The 21,770-nt window shown below is 41.6% G+C and overlaps 1 protein-coding gene across 10 annotated transcripts in view; it reads left to right on the forward strand.

Annotated features, from left to right (window-relative positions):
* The window catches only part of FNIP1 (folliculin interacting protein 1), a 98,642-nt gene that overhangs the window by 41,271 nt on the left and 35,601 nt on the right, over positions 1-21,770 (forward strand). For 5 of the 10 annotated variants that reach the window (XM_044454510.1, XM_044454513.1, XM_044454511.1 and 2 more), the window contains 3 exons: positions 4,776-4,902; positions 19,664-19,738; positions 20,001-20,092. In XM_044454510.1, coding sequence (XP_044310445.1) covers positions 4,850-4,902; positions 19,664-19,738; positions 20,001-20,092 — 220 coding nt within the window. In that variant the 5' untranslated portion in view covers positions 4,776-4,849. Of the gene's footprint in view, positions 1-4,775; positions 4,903-13,538; positions 13,683-17,114; positions 17,216-19,663; positions 19,739-20,000; positions 20,093-21,770 lie in introns of all 10 variants that reach the window. The other 5 variants (XM_044454507.1, XM_044454504.1, XM_044454505.1 and 2 more) reach the window with 2 other exon arrangements.

Here is a 21,770-nt window from a genome sequence, read left to right on the forward strand (position 1 = left end):
TCCATTTAGGGATTGGGTCCCCAAGAGGGCTGGATGTAGCCCAGGTTCCCTACCCTGCTGCAATGTCACCCCCTGGAAAGAAACAGATGTTTGTAGTTTCCCCTGGTTTAAACTCTGTCCTTTGGGGCTATTTTAGTGATGTGTCTTTTTTGTACACTTCCACAACACTGGGTCTGTTTTGTCATACCAATAAAACTGATGTGTAATAAGATAGGTTACATATAATTAACTATATGGGCTTTCAAATAGGTCCTCCATATTAGAAGCCTTTTGACCTCCCAATGTCAAAACAGACCTGAGCAAGCATTCCTGATCTTTCTAAGGTGCCAAAAAGCTACTTCAGAAAAAGCATCACTTTCCTGTATCAATGATGGGCAGCTTTTTCTTCCAGAGAGGAAGAGCTGCTTGGGCCAATAGCCCCACTCAAGAACTTTGGCAGGGTTTGGGCAAAATGAGAGATGCTGCATTGGCCATGCTAACAATGAATCCTCTTATTCCAACGCAGTGTTGGGAGGATCAAGGAGGAGTGGGGGACTTTCTGGTCAGAGAGTCAGACTGAGAATGGCAGATCCCTGCCTAGGCATGTGGCTTCCTGGATGCTGTTGGACAGGAGCCGCACAGTATTGCAGAATATAATATATATCATATTTATAGCATATAATATATAATAATGTGATTAAATATTCAAATTGAATTGTGGATCCATTTACAACAGACTCGTACACAAATTATGCAAATATACTCAAAACTTACCTGGCTGATATAGAATGTCCTATTATGTTATATGTTACCTATTGTACCACTTCAGTGTCTTCTAAAGGTTTAAAAAGAGGGTAGAAAGAGATCCTTTAAAACAAAACATTATTCATTTTTTGTTGTTATGCACCAGCAATGCTTCTCTGACTTATGGCAACTCTGAATGAAAGTCCCCCAAAATGTCCTGTCCATGACAGAGCCATGCAGCAGTTCCAAGTTCAGTGTTGTGGCTTCCTTTATGGAGACGATCCATCTCATATTTGGGCTGTCTTTTCATCTTATGCCTTCAACTTTCCCTAGCAGGATTATCTTCTCCAGGGAGTCTTGGCTTCTCATGAAGTGTCCAATGTATGACAGCCTCATTTTTGTCATATTTGCTTTTAGAGGAAGCTCTGGATTTATTTGTTCTAGGACCTACTTCTTCATCTTTCTGTTTGGTCCAGGGTTTTCGCAAAGTTCTCCTCCAGCACCGACTTTCAAACACATCAATCTTCTTCCAGTCGGCTTTCTTCACTGTTTACTTTTTACACCCATATACTGTGATTGAAAATGCAATGGTGGGGATGATCTTGCCCGTGGTCTCCAGTGAAGTGTCCTTACACTTGATGATCTTTTCTAGTTCCTTCAGCTGCTGCCCTTCCAAGTCTCAGTCTTTGTATTTCTTGGCTGCAGTCTCCCTTTGAATTGATGACTGAGCCGAGGTATGTGAAATCTTTCACAATTGCAATTTTTTCATTATTAACAGCAGAGTTCTGTAATTCTTCTGTGGACATGCTTGTTTTTTTAATGTTCAGCTGCAGCTATGCTTTTATATTTTCTTCTTTCACTTTTATCAGGAGTCATTTCAAGTCATTGCTGCTTTCTGCCAGTATTATGGTATCTGCATATCTTAAAATATGGGTGTTTCTTCCACCAATTTTTACTTCTTCCTCTGATTCTAATCCAGCTTTTCTTATATGTTCCACATACATCTTGAACAGATAGGGAATAAAAAGCATCTCCATCTGTCACCTTTGCCTACGAGAAACCATTTTCTCTGTATTCTGTCCTAATTGTATCTTCTTGTCTATGACACAGGTTACACATCAGGTGATCAGTTGGACTGTTTTATTTGCCTTGAGTTTTCATGCTAAAACTAGGGCACATTTTTAAGGTTTCATTCACAGAGCAGCTGAGGTGGGCATCTTGGAGCCCTCCAGATGTTCTGGCCAACAGTTCTCATTATTTCTCACCATTGGCTATGCTAAGACTGATGGGAACAGTAGTCCTGCAAGATCTGGAGGGCAGTACATTGGTCAGCACTGCTTTAGAGGGAAGCTTGTGATTCTCAAAGAAGCAGGCTTTAAAAAAAAACACAACTTCAGTGCAGCATGACAGTTTGGGATGATAGTAATCTTTTAACGATCTTTTTACAAACACTCCATTCGCTGATAAACGCTCCTTGTCGCTTATGCAGGCTTCACATGAGCAATTTATTTTTCACACATCTAATTGCTGCAAAAACATGTGGCTGGCTGTTGGATGGATATGTGTGGGAATCTAGCTTGCCAGTGTCTTACGAATACCCTGTGCTCAGTTTCTGAGCCTGTTTTGGGGCTGCCAAAGAATGCTTTTAGAGGTCATGTTATGTAACACTGATAATAGTTTTCTGGCTCACTTATAAAAGGCGATTTATAGCACACACTCGCATCCTTTCAAAGTCAGTTTCAATAACATGCGTATAGACAGTGGAGTAAACAGGTTCATGTTACCTTGATCAAACAGGTTACTGAATGTAGCAGGCTTTTTATATTTAGCACACTTTCCTCTTAGTAGGTAATCTGCTCGTGGAGCTTTTTATAAACAGACTTGCTTAAAATTTCTGGAACATTTTCTGCTCTTCATTGCCAGGTACAGATGTCAGAGGCGAATGTCAAAATACTGGCATGTGGAAGTCATACTTTAATACTGGGGGTGGGGGGTGGGTCACTGCTAAGAGTTAGGTAATGAAAGGATTTGAGGGTGAGATTTGGTAAGGAGTTGTTTGGTTACTAGCACACACTGAGGGCAGGAAAATCACATTTATATGAGTGGCCTGAGCAGTATATAAATAAATCTTAAGGCTCCTCAAGTAAGACTCTAAGCATAATGTTTTAGTTTTTCCTGCTCCTCTCACCATTGGATTCTCTTGGCTCAATGGCAATTTCACATTTAAGCTGGGAGGGTAGATGCTACATTTCTTCAAAACACACCACCACTTTGTCCTTACAAAATGTGTTGCTACCATATGCTGCCTGTCCACAGGTGCTTTTTATTTATACAGTGGTTCAGATTTTGTATCAGTGTGTGACATTTTGTCAGCGGCAATGCAACAGTAATAAAACAGGCAGCCAAGAAAGTCAGGAAATATATGGTATGTAGACTGCAAACTAAAGCCAAACTTGAACCCCTGCCTGTAATTTTTTTATTCTTTATTTTTTGGTAGGATGGATGACTTAAGCTGCAAGAGCAAATGTTACTTGTTTAGGTCCTTGGGAAAAAACAGGGTCCTCCCTTTTTCTATTCCATTTTTTCCCCAGGCCTTCATATTGCTAGATTCACATGATTGAATGCTCATCCTTATGCTGTGTTTTCTCCCTCTACCTTTCCTTCTTTGTCAGAGTGCAAGTTTCTACCATAGCCTTTTCTTTGACATGCTAACTTTTTGGGTACTCATCTTCTAATCTGGGGATGGTGTGGGGATGGGGATTTGTACAAGACGCTTGATCAATAGTGAAATTAAATTCCAAGAGCTTGCCTGCGTTGGTTATTATGCATTGTTCGTCACAGGAACTCATGAAATAAGTCAGAAAAGCCCTATTTAAGTGTTATAAATCTGAGAATAATAGGCAATGGAATACCCCTATCCCCACTCACACTATTATTATTACTATTAATTATTGTTTTAAGTTCATTTCTGTACCGCCCCATAGTCCTATTTTTATACTGTCCCATTTCTGTGCTGCCTCATTGTAAACCATGAGCAATCTACAATACTCACAACTTCATCCACACATGGAGGGCAGTAATGTGAAAAAGAGAGCCCTCTCAGTCCATCAGGGCGATCTGGAACGCCAGGAAATCAGCATTTAGAATTGCATGGAGGCCCTTCATGGAGATTTCTCCTCACAAAGGTGACCTCCATGTGCAGAGTGTAACAGAAGCATCAAGGGAGAGTGAGGGGCTAATGATTTACCCCCTCCTTTCATGTTTATTGTTCTCAGAGTAGGAATGCTGAATAGTGCTAGATTTTGCTTGTTTTGTTTTTACTTTGCCATCCATCACGCTGGTTGGAGTTGTAAGATAGTGACTCGGGCACTTTCCCCTCTTCCTCCCTTTTTATCACATATTTGTTGGCTTTAATCGTGGTTCAGCATCATCTCTCCAGACAGAAATCATGTTTAAGAGAGTAGCTGTCAAGAATTTGTTAAAAGGTCCTCTCCCTCTTCAGACACAGTGCAATTTATTCCAAGATTTGTAGAGGCAATTGTGTAGAGGCAGAGGCCACAGTCCTAGGAGGAAGGGTTGTTTTGCCTTTCAGGAGAAAGAGAAAGGGCTTAACAGGAAAATTCTTCAGTGTACTGTTAGAAATTTGATGTTAAATATGTCTTGGATTTCTGTGAAAAAGGGACTGAGTACTCATGATGATTCCATGGTCATGATAAATTCTTTAGGAGAAATCAATTGTTTTTGTGATATTAATCCTAAAACAAATTCAAGACAACCCATTACCTATCACTGCATGTGCTTTTAACACAGATATTATAATCCTACTCATAATTGTGTATTGAAAAGGGTGAGAAGTACTTTTGAGAAGAAATTGTTTTAACTGACATGGAGTAGCAGGATTTTACAGCACTGTGCGATTTGGGCAAGGAGTTGCCTCTTGATGTCTTTCATACATATTAGCATTTTATACTGTCCATTTATGATGCCATCTTTCAATAGACTTGATGCATCAGTTGTAAGAAGCTATTCATTTCTTTTTTCACTTATTATAGTTGGCCATTGCCGGAATTCGATCCAAGTCAGATCCGACTAATTGTGTACCAGGACTGCGAAAGAAGAGGCCGAAATGTTTTATTTGACTCCAGCGCTAAAAGAAGAACTGAAGATGCATCTGTCTCGGTAAGGAATATTCCTTTAAACTTGATTATACTATGTATGCATTCTTCAAAGTGAAACACAAGCTTAATACATAGAAGATTCAGCAGTACATTCCTTGCAATGGTAGTTACACTTCAAAGAGAGATGTTTGTTTTGCTAGATTTAAAAGGAGATTGCATTGCCAAGCACTAGAGCATCAGTGATTCCTTGTAATGGCTTAATTAAAATAGTAATCTCTTCTTTTTCACCAAGCCTTTTGCTAATTTATATTTTCTTTCAGAGGATGCAACAATTCTCATAGTTTTAGCAACCTTGTATGTGGTGTTTATTTCAGGGGCACAAAACTCCAGCCCTGGGGACCAGATCTCTCCCCCAGTTTTTTCCAGATAGCTATACTCTCTTACCTGACCCCATCCTCTTTCCCCAGCCACTAATTGGTTGGTGCTTATTCTAGCATTTGTGGTGGTTTTTCCCCAATTAAATATCTAAAATACCATTGCTAAGGCTACTGTTAATAAGATTTTCAAGCTAAAATATAATGGCATTTTGGTCCCTCCTCTTTTGTCCCATTGACCAATGGTATGCTGCTATGAAAAGTTCTTTGAAACAAAATTAGGCTGTCAGGTAAAAGAATTTTGCACCTGTAGTTTATTCTTATATTCTTGCGGCAAGCAAGGATTGAAGTCAGTTTAAAGACTGGAAGGCACCATAATATCTTACTCAGGTTGTTGTTGTTACGTTTCTGTACCACCCATAGCAAAGCTCTCTGAGAGATTCACAACATTTAAGTCACCCATCCAGATTTCAACCAGGCCTGACCCTCCTTAGCTTCCAAGATTAAGCAGGATCAGGCACTTCAGGCTATAAGGAAGCTATAATTACTAAGAAACTTGAATGGCTCAGGGGTATGTTATCAACCTTTTTCTGTCCTCTGCCTTCTGGCACATTTTTGTCTTCCACTGTGTGATTCTGCCTCCCCATCACATCTCACCTGAAATTTCTTTACTTGGGAATATTTAATCCACCTTGGGTTTTTAAATTTGTTGTTATTGTTGACAATCCAAGCAATAAGCTCTTTTAAACTTTTCTCAGAGGAAAAAAAATAAGGAGGTAATGAAAATGCCTGCAGGTGTACTACGTTCTCTTTTATTTCATAATCATTTTTATTTATTTCTAATTACAGTGTTTCTTCCATTGCAAGGCTGCAAATCTTCAAGTAGACTTTTGCGTGTGCTGAGTCTTTCACCAAAGCTGGCCAACAAATGACCACTGAATCAATTTCTGAAAAACAGAAACTTTATATAGAAAGTGAAAATATTTCAATCACATTTCTCAGCAAAGTGGCAAATGGTTTCTTTTCTTCACTTGATGGCATACATGAAGTGCTAGCTGCATCCCACGACACTTTTGCCCTTTTGCAGTAAAACATTGTGTGGGACAAATGTTTTCTTGCTGTGAAAAGAGCATCTGTTAGCTGCATTTGAGAATTCAATGACTTCTGCTTGTTGACCCCCACATATCCTACTGTGATTGATAGATCCTTGCTTTATTCAAATATAGTGCTTGCTGTGTTGGGTTAGGAGAATGCAAGGTTTGGGGTTGAACAAATCAGGAGAATTGGAAAATCAGCTAATTCTCAGGGCATGTGTGCATTTTTCCTCCTCCTGACAAGGCGACGTTCTCTTCCCTATACCCACCGGAGTGACATTTCTTGCTGAGTGGGACACATTAGCTCATGAGATGGCACACCCTAGCCAAGATTTTTTTTTTTTTTAACAAAAGGAAGGCCTGCAATATATCTTCTGTCAACCCTTCCTAATTACAAACAGTTCTGCTAGAAGGAACACTTCTCTACCAGTCTAAGTATGTGCTGTGCTTGTTAAAAGTTTGATAAGTCCCAAAGGCAGTCCCATGTGGATGGAATTAAAATGCCTTTTAAGATCACAGATGTTTACATAGAGAAATGACTATGATCAAATGTGGCTTCTGATTTCTAGAACAGCTACCCCTGCTGTAACCTCTTTCTTATTTATTGATTTATTTATTTATTTGTTAGGACATTTCTATGCCGCCCCTTGCCGAAGCCTCCAGCACTGGTCATTGAGCCATGGCCCAACAATGCCTCTTGCAGTCCTCTTGACCCTCTAGATGAGGAGTGGGAAGAAGGTCGATATTTATGAAACAGCCTCCCTACTCTGGCCAAGCTGGCCCTTAAGGTCAAGATGGCCCTCCTCATCACCAGGTTAAGATGGTCCTCTTTCTGGAGGCTTCCAAAGACTTACTCGGCTACCCAGGGGCTGAAGGGGGATTACCAGGTTTTTCACAGAGTCACCCTTTTGTCATGTCTTCTATTTTCTGTTTTTTATCACCTGTTTTTAGCTGTTTTAAATTTTTAAATGTTTTTCCTGATATTTTTATTTGTTTTTATCACTTATTTTATGGATTGTGTAAATTGCCCAGATAGTTTTGTCAGTGGGGTGTATAATAATAATAATAATAATAATAATAATAATAATAATAATAATAATGATAACGATAATATCATCATCATTATCATTATATCTTGAGCATATATGTTTTAAAATTAAACACAGTGTCATACCAGAGGGATTCAAAGTTTGGGTTGTTTTTCCTTTTAAAGTGAAGTCAGCCCATCCTAGATCCAGACCATGAATTATGCATATCAGAAACATTCTTATACTGCCTGTCAATCATTAATAAGCTCTTTAACTATTTATACAGTGCCACTTTAAAATATGCTCTATAAAATTGAAATTCCTACCTTATGTTCTGTGTAAAACTGAACATAAGTATTTGTTTTTGTCTTTTATCATTAATGTGCTGTTGATTTGCATTATGTATAATTCACAGTTACCAAAAGGAATCTCAGAACCCATGTATGAACCAGTCAGGACTACTACCAACTAAAGGACCTAGTGAAGAGGGAAAAGCACTAACAGTGGAAGTCCTATACCCTCTTTATGAATAAATATTCTCAAGGGAACATTTCAAAAATTCAAACACTCTAAAAACATTAATGAGCTATCAAATACATAAACAGCAGCTTAATAAAAGTATCTTTAGAACCAATGAAAGGATGGTGCTTGCTGGGAGCCGAAAAGATAATAGTGATATCACCAAGTGAACATGGCAGGAGAGAAAGTCCTACAGATCAGGCAGAACCACAAAAAAGACCCCTTTCCGTTAGCCACTGTGGGCACCTGGATGCAGTGCTTAGAAGATAGGCAAGTATATATGGCAGAATGTTGGCCTTCAGGGTGGCCTGTGTAGGGCTTTAAAGGTCCAAGCCAGAAATTTGAATTAAGCCTGGAAAGTCAGTGAATGTTTTTAAATGTGATTATGCCCATTAGGACCAGGTAACAGTTTGGCCAGTCTCTCCTCAACTGATGTTCCTGGTTTACTTGCTCTCAAAGGCACCCCTGAGTGCAGTGCATGAATCTAATCTGGATTGCCAGTTTTCCCTTGTATGGCTAGCCATGCAAAGCCTGTGTGCCCCACTCCTATTTGTTTCCTATTCCGGCTGACATCTATAATGCTGCCTTGCTGCCATAAAATCAGACTCAAGATAGCTTATAAATCAACATTTAAAACTGCAAAAGTAAGATCACCACATGCCTAATTTTTAAAGAGAAGCAAGAGTAGAAACAGCTTCATGCATTATAATAAAATGCCTGCCTAATAGTATTCTTTAGCAGCCACTCCCCTCGATTTATACCTGAGCAAGCAGCAGTCGATCTTGCTGGAAACAAAGCACTGGCAACCTGGAAGCCTTCCTGCTTTCTCTGGAACTGTGAACTTGCTGGGGTTTGTTCTGTGAGCTGAACCCAGGGAAAGTTGGCACTTCTGTTGTGAGGCTCGTGAACTGATTCTTGTCTAGCAGCTTTGTTGTGATTTGTTAAGTGTGCATCTTTATTAAGACCATAAATGCTTTTTGCTAATTACTGAAATTACTGCAGTAAAATATTTTATTGAGACTCCTGCCTCACTCTGAGAACTCAGGTTCCAACAGTACCTGTTCACAGCCACAGCTCGTGCTCCTTTATTTCTTTATAGCAGTTTTTCTTCTGCGCGATACCCAGAGCTGTCTGCGCGGTTCACAACAACGGTTGCAAAGGTTCTGTCATAAATAAGTCAATAAATGGGAGTGGGCAGGGTGGAATTGGTGAACCTCTCTTGGAAGGGAGAAGACTCCGTCGCCAGCCAGCCAGGCAGAGTTTGTGTGCTCCTGTCATGGCAAGGGTGAGTTAACCTCAGCGGAGTTTCCCCCACGTGCAGCCGCCTTGCCTGCAGAGGGCTGGATTGAACTGATGTGGCTGCAACCAGTTTACTTTCTTGATGACTCTGAAGTTATCTTTAAACTGTTGCCTCAGCTGTAGTTGTCGTAACGGTAAGGTTTTGGACAAGTTTTTTTTCTCTCATTCACATAATTTCCCCTGCATACAAAACGGAACATTGTTGAAAACAGGCCACCATATATAAAATGATTCTGTTCCATGCAGTGCATATGTGCCATACTGCATTGTACTGTTGTGTATCTGTATGCCAAAAGTGCAAGAAGCATTGTTTTCTAATTCCAGAGTAAATCAGAGGGCTGATTTCTTAATCATTGTTAATTTTGCTGGTCTTTGTCACTTACGAAGATATTGATAAATCTTCAGTTTTACATCATGGGTATTGTGCCTTTTCTCAGACCAAGGACCTTGAGGGCTGCATTCCAGTGGTGTGTAGGTTCAGACAATGCCAAAAAAACTGTAGTTTCACTTCAAGCTTTTGCTGACAGTAATTAACCCACAGGTGTGGCATTTCGCTCTTTCAGTGTGGAGGAAAAACTTCACAAACTTTGGAGAAAAACAGCAAATTATACATGTTTGAGGAAAACAAGATGAAGTCAAGAAAACAGGCAAAGCATTCTAGGAATGCTCAAGGGTCATATTTGGCCCCTGGTATTCCACCCCTGCTTTATATGATGCTGCAGGTTTCATGCTCATATGCATTATATTGTGATTGACTGCCCAGGCCATATTGGGAGCGATGTTTTTAAGACTGTATTAGTCAGGACAGTAGTTAGAGGGACTGATGCAATGGAAGCTGTCATGAGCTAGTGAAGATGAAGTTGGAAATTTAAAAAGAGATGGAAGGGGATAAGAAGCAAAGCAATTGACTATATTAAGCCTGCAATAGAAAGTTCCAAAGAGCTGACACTTGTTATTGGATAGCAACCGTGGATGTTTAAGAATATCTTTATTGATTTCATTGATTTTTTCCCTATGCCCTTATTCATTAAAATCACACAACCATGTACATTTAAAAACAATTAAATCAACAATAAATTAAATCAACAACAATTAAATCAACAATATTCAAATCGTAACATGAACCACTGGGAGAAGAAAAGAAAGGGCCAAAAAGTAGGGTAGTGGCTGTGGTCCTGTGTTAAAGCCTCTGTTTTGTATGCTGGTGGTCCTAGGTTTGATCCCCAGCATCACCAAGTAGGTCATGAAAAACTCATTCCTGAAACCCTGGAGAGCTGCTGCCAGTCAGTGTTGACAACACTGGGTACATTGGATTGCGAGAACTGAATTGGATCGTTTGTACTGATGAGTGGTACCAATGGACCAGTGGTCTGACTCCATAACATGAAAGATACGATATTCTTAAGTGAGGGGAAATTCCCAAGATACGGCAGAGAAGGGCTGGGCTTGGAGAGGTCTATGCTAGTAGTTCATTTCCTTTTGGATGAAGCAAAATTCAGTAATAGCTGAGCATGGATATTAGCATCCTAAGTTTATTGTGTACATATGGGTCAGAAGTTAAGCAAGTTGGTTTTATTCAGACACTTGGTGGTTACAGATGTGAACATTTTACATTGAATCCTAAACTGCTGATGGGATTGGTTCTTCTGAGTCCATTACTTTTACATGACTTGCCTAAAACTGAGACTGGTGCATGGACGGTTGCATTTCTGAAGAAGGGCAGAAGGCTTTTGGGTCTACAGAAGAATCGGGTCTTATTCAGAAGCTTTGCCTCCAAGAAGAAGTGGAGAGAGAACTAGCAAGAACTGTCTGTCCCACTCTATGGGTGTAGAAACACTGCTACTATTTTCCTTGTGCGGCTGGCTCCAGTGGGTGCATCAGATGGTGCTAGTAGCAGGACACGGACTATGGTGTTGATTTACTGCACTTAGCATGCATCTCTCAGGGACAGGGATCCCAAGATTCTCGTCTATGCAGTCCTTGTTCAGTAACCTCTCTATAATTTTGGAAACACAGCTTGAGCTGTGCCAGGCACACACACGGCGGCCAATTTCTTTTGTTGCATAATAACTGGCGATTGGTTGCATCTTGTATTTCATTGACATTCAAATCCAAGCACCTCGCAGGGGAGAAGTGGACACCTCAGATACTTGATCTAGATGTCCAGCAGGTTACCCCGAAGCATCTGCTTGGTTGTAAAATTGTGTCTCCTAAAATTTGTCTGGGTTCTGTGTTTTGTGGATGATTTGCTCCCTGGCAAGCTACTGACAGATGGTATCCCAAAGACTGACCATTTGACCTCTGCTTACCCAAGTGTTCCTTAAGTGCATTACATTCCCTTGTAAAGGGCAAAGGTATAATCTTTCTTAGTGTTTCAGTCAGGTAATGATAACTTCAAGATCCAGTGTTTGGTGGTGGTCTGAAGAAGACCACTGTATAGGACCTCTGTAAGATGGTTCATGTGTGGAACCAGCTAGTGAAGTCAAGCTTGCGGAGCTGCTTACTTGGGAAATACATTTTATCCTCATAGCAAATCTTGGTATACTTGAGTGTGTATACTTACATCTGCCTCCTTGCTCCTGAATGTGATTAAGCAAATGTTCAATGTCAGCTGCAAGCTGCAGTGTGACTTGCCTAGGAGAGATGCTGTAACCCTGCAGGCTCAGTGTGGTTTTATCACATGATGCTGTGCCTAGCCCAAGACGCTGTTGTTTGTCAGAGATAAACTGCAATTCTAGTTCACGAGTTGCTAGTGAAGTCATATGATAGCCATTCACATGTTTTCAACCATTGTATGCCCCACCACCCAAAAAGAAAAAAAAAAAAACAAGGAAAGGAGAGGAGAGGAGAGGAAAAAAAGGAATCTGGCCAGCAGTCATTCTAACAGTGCCCAAGTTCAGCATTGTCTCTTTAATGATCAGCCACTCATAATAGAAGGTTGTTCTTGTGAAAACAGGAGAGTATTCTTGGGTTGCAATCATAAAAGAGGAAGAAGGGAGTTGGAGCTGACTTTGTGCAGGCTTAGGCCACCTGCTTTCAAAGTCCACAGGTGGAGGTATTCATGTAGACGTGCATATCATCCTGCCTGCAGGATTTTGAGGAAGGAGAAGCTGCACATAAGCAACTGAATGTGAGTCGTTCTCTCCTCTACCTTCCCATAAAGGTCTTTGCAAGAAATCTGTTATTAGAACAGCTGGTGAAGTTGTGTTGAAAAGCTGCACCAACTGCCCCTTGAAATTGTCTGGTTTCCTGTGAATCTGGCTTGCACATGGACCTCTTAAAAATTCAAGCCCTGTCGCAAACATGGAAGAAACACCAGGCCACCTCAGAGTGGAAGGTCAATAAACTCCCCTCCCTAGCGTGTTCTGCATACATCACCCCCACCGTTGTTTTATCCCATGGGAGGAACAGAAGGATTTGCTCCCATTGTGCCCCTCCCCATTCTTCCTTGCTGATCCAAGTACAACAGTCCACATGTGGAAAGCAGCCTTCTTTGCCTGACAGTTCATGGCCTCAACTGGAGACAGATATTTGTTTTCTGCACATTATTAAAGTGCATGCATGTTTGGATTAAGTGGGAGGCCATAGCTCAGTGGTGGAGCACCTGCTTTGCATGCAGAAGGGCCCAGGTTCGGTGCACTTGCTTCTCTCCAGGGTACAGACACATCCTGGAGCATCCATCTGCAGCCTAGTGCCCTTCAAATGTGTGGGACACCAGGTGCCATCCACCCGGCCAGTGCAGCCCCGCTGACCGAGTGTGGTAGTCCGAGGCATGTGGAAGGCAGCAACTCAGGAAAGGCTGCTCTTGTGCGTGGAAGGCTGCAGCTGCACACAGTTCTCTGCTGCCGACCTTTGCCAGGAGTGTAAGGGATGTGCGGGACAGTGGTGTGGGCTCCTTTCTTATTTAGAGCAATATCAGTGTGCATGTCGTAAGGTACCTCCTATTTGTAAGGACCGTCCGAAACCCTGACCTTTCTACCAGTTTTAGTCCTCCAAACTTCCACATGTAGGACAACCACTGCAGATCTATAGGCAGTGGTAGTTGGTATCTGAGAGGTTACTTAGGATAAATTTACACTGACTTTGCCATTGGCACAGCTTTATTCCTACAGTTTAATCATGATCATCTAGAATCAGATTCTGAATGTGATATTTGAGAACTGCAAACTGACTCCAACTTTGCAGCAAACCAACAAGACATATTAAGTGGCCAGAATGCTTCAAGATGCTCCACTTGGCTTGTCATCTCCTTTCTAAAATAGTTGTACTAAATTAAAGCTCTCTTGCTTTCCTTTCCTATATGGTTCTTCCAGGAGATATGATACTCAAGAACATCTTTTGGGGTTTGCTGAATATAATGCAAACTGTCTTTCTCACCATCAGAAACTCTGCAGTGATGTGCAGGTGAAAGTCTTTGGAAAATGTTGCCAGCTCAGACCAGGAGGAGACAGTTCCTCCTCTTTGGACAGTTCTATTAATTCCTCCTCTTCATCTTCTGAAACAAAAGAGCAATGTCCAAAATTTCAGGTGAGAGTTCCTCTTCTTAATTGCATCATGTGGGCATCGTGACTTGCGTTGCATGTTCAAAAACACTGCCTTTTTAGGAAGCACTTGGGACTGTAGGGTGGGGAGTGAGCCCGGAAGCCATTCTTTGGTGATTGTCCAACAAAACAGATGGCTGATGTTGCCGCAGGCTGGAATAGGCAATCCTCAGAATATCACCAGCAGGATGAATGTTACTAGAGGTGGTTTGGCTGGTCTGACAAACAGGGATGACAGGTAGTGAGAGACCATTGAGCCACTAAGAGGCATGTGACTTGGATGCAGCGAACTTGGTAGTGTGCGCACCTGCCCTGTTCGCCAGCAAATAAAAGAAAATGGGCTTGCACTGGAAGAAAGAAGAGTCAAAGGGGGAAATTGTCCCTGGTTTTACACTGTGTGCTGCTGAGGTTTGATTTTAAAAGGAGCTGGCCCATCTCTCACTCTTCAACCAGAAATGTTCTACACAAATTAACACAAATTCTGCTTTATTTCTGGTGTTTGTAATCAGTGTTAAAGTTTTAGCTTTCTTGTAAGTTTGGGAAATGATGAACCGTATCCCCTTCCAAGAGTTAAAGTAAGTTATGATAGCTAATGCAAATTACATTGTGCTAGTGTTAGCAACTTCTAGCTCACCCGTGAATGGATTCCTTGGAAAACCCATCAGGCCTGCTAACATTATTGGTGTTGTGCTAGAAATGCCTTTTGCCAGTGCAAGGTAATTTCTATTAATGCTTATGTCAGCTTGGATACTGTCCATTGTTTACTCAGGATTGCCAATAGAAATTTCCAGTCTATCCATAATAGACTTTTCTTGAGTCTTTAGTCAGAACCAGAAGAGGAGAATCGCTCTCAGATCAGTTTTTGTCATTGATACAGAAATAGAGTTTTGAGAATTTGAATGGTAAATTTTTGATTCTAAGACTGCCGTTTCAAAAGTTTGTCTACAGTCATGGACTCCCAGCGCCCTTCCAAATCTCTCTGTATTTCAAATGTCTGTCATGCTTGATTTAGATATTTGTGAAGCCTTATGCTACAGGATGTTTCAAAACATCTATTTTTGCATGGAAAGCAATTTGAAAATGTTAAACTGTACAGTTTTGTTTGCTGACAACTTAAAAGTTTTATGAGACTGGCACCCATTGAATTTGAGCTACACTTTACGTAAGAGGACAGTTTTTGGCCACCGGTGCAGCCAGAATCATCTGACTGGATATATTTCTGTCGTCTCACCTTGCACTGATCACAAGTGCTTTCTATTCAGCCTTCCTAAAATAGAGCTGAGCTTTTATACCCTTTGTAGTGAAGTAATTCTCTGTTTTAGGAGTGGTGAATCCTAACATAACATATTCTGGAATTTTGCTTTAAGGATGTTAAATATACAGTTCTAATACCAGATTACCGAGCTTTACTAATGTACATTTGTTGCTGTTTTTAACCCCTGTCCCCAACACTTTCCTGCTTTCTCACATCCTTTCACTCAAAACATGAACTTGCACATATACACATTTTCTTGCTTTTACATAAACGCTGCCATATACATACACACATTTTGTTTCTCACACACATTTTCTCTCTCACACACACACACACCCTCCCTCCCTCCCTCTCTCCCTGTCACCTCCCCCCTCATTTTCATGTGCTGCCGTGCCTGAGCATAAAATTATTTTCCTCATCATGGAAGAGTATCTGCTGTGGTTTGGACAGGAAGAGACATGGGTTTCTTTCAACTCCTTTCCTCTTACACAAAGAAAACAGTGTACTCTGCCCAGAATTGAAGTTGCTGCCTCATTTAGATCCCACATCAGGCAGACTTTACTCACAATCTCTGCCACAATTAGTATTATCAGTCACATCTATTAGTATCCCACATGCGGTACTGAAGAGGCAGCAAACATGCCCTTGGCAATATTCTCTTAAAAGTGCTGAGGAGAAATTAAACATATCTGAAGATAATGTCAATGAATTAAATGTTTGATGCAAAGGATGGAATATAGCTCCTCCCTTGAATAATTTACGTGCCTTGCAAAGTATTAATTTCAGTGCAGTGAGGTGCACTTATGGATTTTCAGCTATCAAAAGCTATGAGAAGTGATGAAATACCTGCAAAAAAAAAACTTAGAGGAAAACGAGAAAGACAAAAGGCCCATTCAATCCAGCAGTATCTATACCTATATTATCATATTTTGCCCATCAAATAAACAACTGTCACTCTGAGAGGCAGTGTGGTATAGTGGTTAAGCGAGTGAAACTGGGACTCTGGCGATCTGGGTTCTACTCTCCACCATGGATTCACTGCCGTGGATTCACTGGGTGACCAGTCACAGACTCTTGGCCTAGCCTACCTCACAGGGTTGTTGTTGTGAGGATAAGATTGAGAGGCAAAAAAGAATTATGTGAGCTGCCTTGGAAGGAAATAAATTAATTAATTAATGGGCTTTGAAAAAAAAGCATCTCCAAGAGACATCCCATAAATCTCATTCTACAAAATGGAGTATTATAGTGCTACCCCACAAATTCAGTTCGACCCTCCCGTACATTACTGGCTGAAAACTATTCTGTCTTAATGCTAGAAAATGCCGGTTTTGACTGTTCAGCCTACAAAAGATATGTAGGCTTGGCTCCAAATTCATTCATACATAGTGTAAGCCCATTTAAATCAGTAGAATTAAGTTCTTCATTGTTAACTTAAATCTGATTCCAACCCATTATCTGTAGTGTTACTTATTTGACTAGTACAAGATAACTGTATATGTACTTGATTTACCCAAGCGTGCAAAATTGTGAGCTAGTCTAATACTGATGTTGCTAATTAATGATGGAAAGTAGTGAATTTAGGTGTTCGAACAGCTTGTCATACATTTTAGTATGTTTTGCATACATTTTTCAAAGGTTCTACAATGTGTTTGGTGACTATTATCTTACAGACTGGTTGCTGTATTATTGGAAGGCTCTATTTTGATTTCTAACAAGTTTTGCTCGCCTCTTCCTCTGTGGCAGGGTGGCCGAGGGTGCAGAGCATCCCTCAGAGTCAAAGTTAAGGTGCATCCATGAGGGGCAGAACGATGCACGAGCGGAGGTCGTGCCCCAAGGTTTCTGAGGCATATGGTATTCCCCAGACCAAAATGTTAGATTGGCAACAGTGTATGTGGGAGAAAATCAGATTCAAAACTATATTTGTAGAAAGAGTATTATTGGTGTGATGAGAAACAGCCGTGGTAAATTCCAAACTGCTGTGCAAGACTGAGATTCCAGTGTGCAAAAGATGTGGCCGCACAAACAAGTAGGCTCTTACTGATGATATTTCAAAGATTCTAAGCCAAAATGATGTTTCCTGCTCCCCTTTAGGTAGAGCCTTAATTAAGAATGCCCAAAAAGTGATCAACTGTGCAACATAAAAATTAATGGCATATTTTGCAGGGCTCTCGGTGTTCCTCAGATGCAAATATGCTTGGAGAGATGATGTTTGGCTCTGTAGCCATGAGTTACAAGGGCTCAACCTTAAAAATCCATCAAATCCGGTAAGGCTTTGCTCTTCTGGAGCTTTTTCTTGGGGTCTCATGTTGTTAAGTTAAAAGAAATTGCCAGCATTGTCCTGCATAGCCCTGTGCAGACATCCAAAGAGTATAGAAATGAAGCCATGGAGAAGGGTTATGGGATTGCTCTTTCTTCCTGGCCTTGTCTGATTTCCTCAGGGCTTGTTTGCAGCCCACGGGCTCCTTTGCATGTATGTGTCAGGCAACGTAGGTGCTGAAACACAGCTTGTATCCTTGCCACTTACATGCATCTTTGATCAGTGTGGGGAAGTTGTGAGCAGAGCTAGAAATGCCTGAGAAATTTGCAGTAGATTCAGACTTTTCAGAAGTTTATGACTCCATCTTGCAAATTTCAACCTGGACCAGATCTTTCTGAGTCACATGAATTCAGTGGATTTGCACACTTTAAAAAAAAACTTTTGGGGAGAATATGTGTAATTTTGTTCCCTTGCAAATTTTATGTAAATTAGCCAGGTGTGCATTTACAAATGAATGAAATTCTCATACAAAACCCCCCAGTTCTATCAGTGAATGGATGGTGGAATGAAAGGCCCTGACAATGCATAAAATACAGAGGGTGCATTTTCAACAAAATGCATTAATCCCTGGGCAAAGCTAGCAAGTCCAAGCCCATTTTCTCTCCCTCTCTGCATTCAGTTCTATATCTGCACAGAGTTTCTGATTATTGGGGTTTAGAATCTGTAACTCTGCAGATGTTACTGGATTCCAACTCCCACTAGCCCCAGCCATCATGGCCAATGATCAGAAATGCTGGCAATTGTAGTCCAACAGCAATTCCCTGACCACTGCTTTATACCAAGTCAAGACTCACAGAAATTCAGAGGTGGTTTTTAGTTTATCTTCTGCACTGCTGCATCCCCACAAAACAGTATCAGCTCTGAAGACTCGTGTGCTGATGCGTGCTACCAGATCACTCCTGCATTGCTTCTCCTACCAGCAGAAGTGGCTTCAGTAGCCAGCAACTTACAAGCAAGAAAAAGGTCGGCATGATATTTGAACCCAATGGCTCATTTTCCCAAATCTAGGCAGGAATCATAAGCCAGTTTCCAACCATGGCTTCTAGCACCGGTTTCTTAGGGGAAAGAAACCAGAAGTCCTGGTTGGAATGTCACTGTAAGCCTTTTCGTGGCATTAAGCTTTTTGTGTTTAAATGTGTGGTCCATGTGTTGAGATGGAGGGCCACGTCTTTTGGGCCCAAAGCCAGATTTCCTCCATACCAAGACCTGCGGGTTGGTTGATGTCATGGGGGTGAGCTGCAGCACCCGCTTATTTTTTCCTTTACAGAGAGAGATGTGATGGGGGCATGAGTGAGGCAGGCCTGAGAGGAGTGTGAGCAGGGTGGAAAGGAATTGGGCCTGACTTGCAGAAGCTGACTCTTGGCTGTGCTAACAAAGCCAGGTGGCTTCTGCTTGCATCCCAGTCAGGGTGGTAAGGAGGAGTCTGACTTGGCCAAGGCTTGCAGTATTATTTTATTTATTCATTTATTATATGTTTCTACCCTTCCTTTGTTCCCTCTTGCAAGAACACCAGGCAATTTATGTAATCTGTGAAGTAGGTTAAGCTGAGAGTCAGTGAGCTTCACGGCCACGTGGGGGAACAGAACCTATCGGGCGTTCCAGCCCCTCTGCCACAGTGGTGGATTCCCTCGTACTGCTCATCTAGGGCTCGGTAGAGCTGCAGCAGTTTTCCTGCTAGCCCTGACCAAGTGGAATTTGGAGAAGGAATTTGCCGCTGATGTTTGATCTCTGAATGGTGATGCAAAGGGATTTCCCACTGTGACATAAAGGGGAGTTTGCGGAGGGCAGAGGATGGAACCCATAGAGGGCTGGACAGGGCTCCTGTGTCGGGCAGGATTAGGCCCACAGACCAGAGATTGTCTGCCCTTACTTTATCCTGTAAAATGAAAGGTTGTTTTTAATTGTTAAATGTGTGTTTCAGTTTTGTTGTGGTAGTCATTTTTCCCACTGCTTTGACTGTCTAGGAGAAATAAGTTAAATTAGAAATGAAACATAAATCAAGTACAATTTTACAGAGCTACATAATTTTGTTGTTCACACTACAACAAAATCTTTTGGAAGGTGAATGAATCCAAACTTAGGAGTGAAGAACACCTGAGTGGTTTATAGCTATTGCATTCTGCTTTGCAACCTGCCTTACAGATAGGATGCTTTGGGGAAATCACCAAACCACCGAACCATCAGTGATTGGGTGAAAGTGGGTGGGATCAGAGAGAGAATGAGTGGCCGTCTGTGGGGAACCCTCCTGTTTTGCCCTCCATCTGATGTCCTCCGGATGTTTTGGGCCAGGGTGTATCTCCATGATTGTGGATGGTATGCCAAAGTATGTAGAGCAAAATCAAGAGGCTTTGTACTGAGATACCCTCTTCACCTTCTTGCTGTCTTCATTTTACAGATCCCCTCCACAGCTTATGCTAAGCAAAGTGTTCACAGCTCGAACTGGAAGCAGTATCTATGGAAGCTTAAACACGTGAGTATATGAGAAACAGCATGTGATTGATGTGAGTTATGGGTGTGGGGAGGCAGGCTTTGCCTCAAACCAGTTTGACTTCGGCCGGGGAAAAGATTGAGGAAGGGAAAGAGTGTTCCTTTTTCTGTGCTATGCTTGGCTTGCAGTCATTCATCGTTTTGGAGGGGAAAATGGAGGCAGAGCACAGAGAATAATAAAATCAAAGTACAAAGTTAGAGAACACAAATGACTGGATTTTTGTTTGTGTGTTTGTTTCATGTAGGCTTCAAGACAGTCTTGAGTTCATTAATCAAGACAGCAACACTCTAAAGCCAGATCATGGTACAATTATGAATGGACTTTTTACAAACATAGGTAATTATGTGCTGGCTGACTTTCTTGGGATATTTCTATCATAAGGCTTTTGACAATTGATATATCAGATAAACTTCCACAAACTGGGAAGCAACATTTTAAAGGAACAGGATGCCATGGATCACATGGTGAAGTTACCACTATCCCTAAGTTGCCTTGGTGGACAAAGACACCACCGGGGCTACCTAAGCCTCTGGCGTTGAACCTCAGGCCCACAGACCAAATCCAGGTGGCCCCTAGTTTCCTCCCAGGTGTCTGCTCTTCCTGATCCTACTCGTTTGCTGGATTGCTGATTGTTTTCTGACAGTTTCCCCCTCTCCCCGCAATTCCCAAGGCAGCAAGAGCTTTCACCCAATTTATTTATTGTACCTCTATACTGTCCCACAGCCACATGCGGCTGTTTCTGGTATGTTGCCCTCTCCTCTTTTGCCTCTGACTGTCCACCACGGGAATGCAGCTCCCGAGCAGTTGCCAAAGTAGACTTTGGCCCTCGTTCTGGAAGAGGGTCAAAACCCCAGCTGCACTAATACAGCTGGGATTAGGAGTGCACCCAAACTACACATCTGTTCTTTCAGGTGGTGTCCAGCTCTGTCCAAATGTGCAGGCCATTCATGTCAAGTGCTTTTAACTCAATCAATGTTACCACCACTACCACTGTTGCTACTGTTGCTGTTACTGCTATTGCCTTGTAAGATTACGGCTGTTCAGTTGTTCTCAGGTAATAAAACCAGCCTGGTTCTTCCTAGCATTTTATGCACTGGGGCCAGAGATAATGAGCAAAAAAGCTCTGCTTGTCCAACAGGATGTCCCTGGTTCTCCTGCCGCCTCCAGTGCTTCTCTCACAGATGTTCCTGAGGGCCCAGGGATCCTCCGCAAGGGCATGTGATGGAGCTTGAGGGGCTGCAGTGGGTCAGGGACCTTTAGAAGAAATTGGCAGAGCTGCCATGGGCCTGTCGAAGAGTCTTTCCACTCATGCAGGTCTCTTCTGGATTCAAACATGCAATTTTTTCTTGACAATTATTGTGAAGCACAACTTAATAAATATGAAGAGTGAGCTTTATTAATCATGCTTATTTTTGCTGCTGTTTTTGTTGTTGTGGTTTCTGTCATTCTTTTGTTCCTTTGTTTTTGTTGCAGTTAGAGGCCTTTATCCATGCAGGTGCTCCATAGCAGCCTAATTAATCTTCCATAATTGCATTGTGACAAAAAATGAAACAGTATCTTGTCAAAACCCTCTCCTTTCCCACCAGCTACATTCTTTCTGTTTCCCTGCTTGTCCTGCCATCTGTTTGGGCTGTGTAGCTGCTTACTGTTCGGAATGGTGTATTTGGCTGTCTAATGGCTGATCTACCAGGCTGGCTAAAAAGGTTAATCCATAGTGAACCCATATAAGCACCGGCGGATTGCTCCATATAAATTCAAAAGAACCATGTGCTCAAATATCCTTTTAAGCTATCTTTTTAATCAATGTTGCTCAGCTTTTAGGAACAAACTAGCTTTTAATAGGTGGCTAAAGATCAAGAGTATAAAATTAAAGTGATTTCTTTACATCTGGGACACACAGTAGCGTTTATTGCTGTCCGAGAAACACCAGGGTTGTGTTGGTTTTACTTGGTGTTCTGAGGCACGCCTCACTTTGCCAAAGGTACTCACAGAGTGGTGCCCAGTGCCCCTGCCC

The sequence above is a fragment of the Varanus komodoensis genome, unplaced genomic scaffold (assembly GCF_004798865.1).
Source record: "Varanus komodoensis strain SLA01 unplaced genomic scaffold, ASM479886v1 scaffold7_3, whole genome shotgun sequence".
Taxonomy (NCBI): Eukaryota; Metazoa; Chordata; class Lepidosauria; order Squamata; family Varanidae; genus Varanus; species Varanus komodoensis.